A 5,581-nucleotide genomic window follows, 5' to 3' on the forward strand; every position below is an offset into this window, starting at 1 on the left:
CCCCCCCCCCCCTTTTTTTTTTTTTGGGTGGGGGCAGGGGGGGATGGGGGGATATTTACTACCCTGTTTTGTTCATGTCCCAACAAAATACCATGTTCAAACTTTGAACATATCCGATGAAATATCCTACACCACCTTAAGTGTAAATATTCCTAATAAATTTGTAAAAGGAAAAAGAAAGAAACGGTGTTTCAAAGTGGGCCATGCATGTCAAACAATTTGAACTCAGACGAACAGATTATCAAAGAAATTAGAATGATCGAGATGTCCTATCATTCTATGACGCCTGGAGATGCGCTGAAATTTGATATGATGTTTCATGCGCCAAACAGATGCCCCGAGAAAATCAAGCAACATGATTGTCAATGTAACTTACTTAATCATCAACTACAATATGAGAATGCTCCAAAATAGGCAACTACATCAACATCTTGGATGAGTAACAAGCAGATAAGTTGGAATTACAAACAAAAGCATAAAGGGAGGCTTGAGATTCTAAGACTTCCTAATCTGAATAATTTACCTGAACAAGTTGTGGGCCTGCTAACTTCAGAAAGGTCGCATTTGTTTGTGCTGCACATGCACGAGCCATCAATGTTTTCCCAGTTCCAGGCGGACCATACAGAAGCACACCTTTAGGTGGTTTGATTCCCAATTTCTGGAATCTGTCTTTATGGGTCATCGGCAATACAATGGCCTCAACAAGCTCTTGGATCTATAAAGTTGAATAACAAGCAGTTAGACAGAAGAGACAGAAAGAACAAAAGCTCTTGTGAATACTTGCTTCAGTCTTAGGTCATAGATATCCAAACACGGAGTACTTGTGCCAAATCATCAGAAAACTTCAAATCACAGTTTGATATAAGTAAAAGAGAATTAATATTGAATCCTTTACACTGAAAATAGTCCCCAGATATACTACCTACGAGACACTATATTGTTAAATTCTTCTTTTCCACTTGCACTAAACCTAAATTGCAATGCATCAAAGAAAGGAAATAAACGGTACTCTATTGGATCCTTCTTATGGATATAATGCTACATTATGCTGGAATAGTTTGTATGAGTGTAACTGCATTAGCTTCTAACTGTAGAATACATGTACTAAATTAGTAATATGATGCTATAATGAGGGATACTTTATAGCATGTATTTGACATGCTCTTTATTTATTTAAATATTCTGTCCACTTCACATACACAAAAGATAACAACGTCAGGTTATGTGCTCTCACTTCACCAGAACCTAGCTTTCCATTGCTTTACATGATTACACCATACACATTAGCAGTACACACTAACTTATTAAACTAGCATTGTTCTCAGCCTCTTTGGTGAACATGACAGGTCGCTCTGGTGCTAAGTCACTATCGAAATTGATACATAAGCTTTAGAATTGTACCAAAGAGGCAGCAAAATGTAAATGCAGTTTCATTACATTTCTAGGAAGTTCATGCAACATAAAAACTACTACCTAATAACTTGACTTGCAGCTCAGGACATTAATGAAACTTCCATAAAACTTCAGTTATCACAAACTACACTTACAAATTAAGTGCATTAACCAACTTGAGTGACAAATTACCTGCTTCTCAAGGCCACCAATATCATTGTAGTCTTCTGTCGGTTTCTCATCCACCTCCATTGCCTTCACTCGCGAATCATATTCTGATGGAAGAGTGTCTAATATCAAGTAACTGTCTTTGTTTACTCCAACCAAATCTCCAGGTTTCAGCTTATCAGGGTCAACCAACCCAACAACAGGGAGAAAAATTGTCTGCAACCAGTAGAATGGCATTAAGAACTCTTGCTACCTACAGCTTGAAGAAATTGACTATACACACAGTAGAAGTGATTTCTATACAATTATGTTAAAATCCTAGTGAAGGTACAAAAAAGATTGTAGGAAATTTTGCATTCCAATAGAAGTGTGAGGGGTATATTGGTAATGTAGCAGATGTTTTTTCAAGAAAAAAATAAAAAAGAGAGCAATAGCGGATCGCGGCGCGTCGCGGCGAGATACCGCTAAGGCTATATCGGGCTATTGCGGCGAAATCGCGGAAAATAGCGCACAGTCAAATAGCGGTCAAATTTAAATATATTTAAATATCCTAAATAATAAAAAAATTCATAAAAAAAATCTAAAAATTCAATTAGTTATAAATTTCTTGTATTATCAATAAATAACAATTAATAAGCTTGTTGTATGAATGAAACTATGAAGAAATTTAAGAAATATAGCATCATAATATGTGTGATAGCGGGTTTAGCCGCTTTTAACAACAAAAATCCGCTTTTAACTGCGAAAATCCGTTTTTAACCCGCTAAAATCCGCTTTTACGCGCTATTCGAATGAATAGCGGGTTTTCCCGCTTAAGCCAGCCGCGAAACCCCTACGCGTAGCGCTGAAGGGCCGCGACCGCTATTCGCGCCGCTATAGCCCCGCTATTGGCCGCTATTTACAACACTGCTTCTCATCCTTCCTTTTCCTCATGTTTTCTCTTGGGTGTTTTTTTGTTAGGCCCTTTGGGAACTTTTATTTGCAATTGTCAATGATACATTTGCTCCCTCTACATATATTGTATAAAATTAAGACTTTTGTGTAAAACCTTTAACATTAAAATTGGTATGCCATACAAGCAATGAATTATAATATTAAATTTTAGAAAGCATAAAAACAATCTCTAATATTTAACGTACAAGTAGAAAACCATAAAATTGCAAGTATAAAAAGTGTATTCTTTTAAAAACTATATAAAGCAATTGCTAATATTTGTTAAAATAAAAATAATATCATTCTTCCATCTTTAGAAAAGAGTTTCATACAAGCACTTTCAGCAATTTTCTCAGTTTTTTTTTTCAACCACACAAATAAGAAAGTACATAACATGCATTATCAACTTATTGTATTTCAAAGCTTTTATCTGAAAAGTAAGTTTGATATGTCGTAGAAGAGGAAGTTGAAAAATGTCAAGACATACTAGAAAAAGAAAGTAGTTTGCTTCTCATCACATAAATTAGTAAAATGAAAGCTGATTAAAAGCTATTTTTCAGTTTTAATAATCTAGCTTGTGATTGTTTACTACCTTTTAACAGAAAAATTAGAAAAATAAGTTTTAACATGTTACTCATGCAATTGCACGTGCAAAGATGCTAGTCTAAATAGAGTTAGAAGAATATCTAAGCAGTAAGCACGCAATAATATGTCCAAGAGTAATGCTACAGATACAATAATTGGTATTTTTTTAGTTTCTTCTATCTTCCCAAGGTAGGAAATAGGGCGCACATGCAAAACGACACGAGAGTTGTGCAATTTGCATATACATCCCCTAATGTCACCTTGGAGGAAGGGAAAACGCGATGCAATTCTGACCTTAACTTGAGAAAAGGATATTGCAGTGAGAAGTTAAAAGACAGGCTTTTATAGTTTCGTCAAGTGTTCCCAATTTGTTATTAGAAGGCATGTTGCTGATTGAAGAAGCACAATACTAGATAGCTTTGGCATCTTGAATTAATAAAAATCAATTACTATAAATGGATAATTGGATAAGTTAGTTATAACAATAGATTCACTAGAGTTTGTGTCCCAAGAATCAAAGCAAATATTACACTTGTAGACCTCCATTACCCAGTCTTTTTCCATTTTCAAATTTAACGAAAAAAATATTTTTCCAAAACTAATAATCATGATTCTATCAGATAAGGTTTATTTTAAACATCCCTAAGATTGGTAAGAAAACATATTCAGACAGAAGTATAATCAGTATAACTTCCATTATCAAGGGTTTTTCTTTGTTCTTTTAACTTAAAAAAGAAAATTGACTGTCAATGAGAATTGTATGCCACCAATTTTTTGTAGCATTTCTTCTATACAAGCAAATATTTGGACATGCACAAATGCAAGATAATGACAGACATGAAATTGGATATACTTCTGAATGATCATTCAGATTTACCATCTAACGAACTTCTATTAAAAAAGGAACTGAAGTTACACTTATTCTCTAATAATACTGATTAATAAATATAAAACTGAATATAATATTGACTGACATGGAATATGATATACTTTCCAAGGATCATGTGAAATTAGCAAATAATGGACTTCTAACAAAAGACAATTGAAGTATCATTTTTGCTTTCTATTAACAGCAGTTAAAAAGAAGGGAAAACAGTGTATAGTATTTACCTGGCGAGTGGAAGTTTTTAATACAACACATTTTCCCTTCCTTTGTGAATCAAGGTCAACATTTGCACCATCTTCCTCAGCCTCATCTTCAGGATTCATTTCCAAAATCTAAACACATGATAAGATAACTAAGACCATAAACTTACAGGTAAATAAATTAGCAACTAGTAAAACCAATATGTATCAAGACCTCGAGGGGCAAGACAAATATCATAATCACAAAATCTCATGTACACAGCAACAACATCCACGAAAATACAACAGTAGAAACATTAGGCCTGTTCTCGAAAGTGTGCTCCTCTGAGACATGTAATAAATATCCAGGTATACTATCCACAGACCTTGCTTCAAAGAAGAAAAATGCCTGATATCACAAAGAATTGTTGTCCTTGTGTTTTGTTAATGAAACTAAATTAATGATGTGTACTAATGATATTTGTCTAGCACTTTGTATGTGCAACAACTGTGGACATTTGGATGATGACGAGAATGACTACAAGTTGCTCAAAAATATCAAAGTAGAGTGCAGAACACCGCACACTGCGGTGAGATCCGAACCATAAGGGGTAGTAAAATACCCAAACTCCCCCCCTCCCCCCCTTCCTAACGAGTTATCTCAATGGCTCAGAATGCCCTACACATGGCTGTTACCTACTTCTCTTTGTAAGAGAGAAGGAAAAAAGGAATAAAATATTGAACAAGCTTCGTTGGAAAAGCCAAACATAAAATGCATGTGATCTGATGATCAGTTGCGTTAAATGTTCAATATATTAGAGCCACCACAAAGGACAACTTATCAACTTTAATGACAAGTGTCAAATCAAAAATAAGGAGCCAGATAACAAAGTGACCGATCAAAGAAATGGCCACGAATAAAATATTAACAAACATAAAATTCTCTTTCAAACAGAGTGCAACAGAGTTCAAGTAGGAGCAAATGAACCATGAAAGTGCTTTTTTCAAAATAAAACCATATTGTAAAAATATTTTCATAAAAGCATTTCAAAAAAAAACTTTTGGACCAAACTTATGCAAGTTCCACCATTGAAAAAAGCGGTGAAAAACAGTAGTATAAGCGGAAGCGGCCCTTGGCCACTTCGCTTTGCCTCAAAGCAGTAGTGTAAAGCGCCATCGACTCTTTTTGCTCACAATGGCGCGAAAAAAATAGTGAAAAGGGGTGAAATGCGGCTAAAAGCACTTTAAAAAGCTTAATTAAAATGCAGAAGATGATAAACGGGTCTCAATTTTGCACTTGACCCAACCTGAAGCCTTTTTAAACACATAAAATTCATCGTATCTCACTCTCTCTATTTTTCTTTCTATGTTACGAACACAAAAGACACTAAGACTCATCCTCCGCTTCCACCACCTCCAGCCACCAACCCCGCCACCT

The 5,581-nt window shown here is 35.0% G+C and overlaps 1 protein-coding gene across 1 annotated transcript in view; it reads right to left on the reverse strand.

Annotated features, from left to right (window-relative positions):
- The window catches only part of LOC109819620 (26S protease regulatory subunit 6A homolog), a 13,030-nt gene that overhangs the window by 4,989 nt on the left and 2,460 nt on the right, over positions 1-5,581 (reverse strand). Inside the window, exons 3-5 of the mRNA XM_020385396.1 lie at positions 4,189-4,296; positions 1,585-1,776; positions 524-715 (exon numbers count right to left, since the gene is read on the reverse strand). Of these exons, the coding sequence (XP_020240985.1) occupies positions 524-715; positions 1,585-1,776; positions 4,189-4,296 (492 nt within the window). The remainder of the gene's footprint in view (positions 1-523; positions 716-1,584; positions 1,777-4,188; positions 4,297-5,581) is intronic.

The sequence above is a fragment of the Asparagus officinalis genome, chromosome 8 (assembly GCF_001876935.1).
Source record: "Asparagus officinalis chromosome 8, Aspof.V1, whole genome shotgun sequence".
NCBI classification, from domain to species: Eukaryota; Viridiplantae; Streptophyta; class Magnoliopsida; order Asparagales; family Asparagaceae; genus Asparagus; species Asparagus officinalis.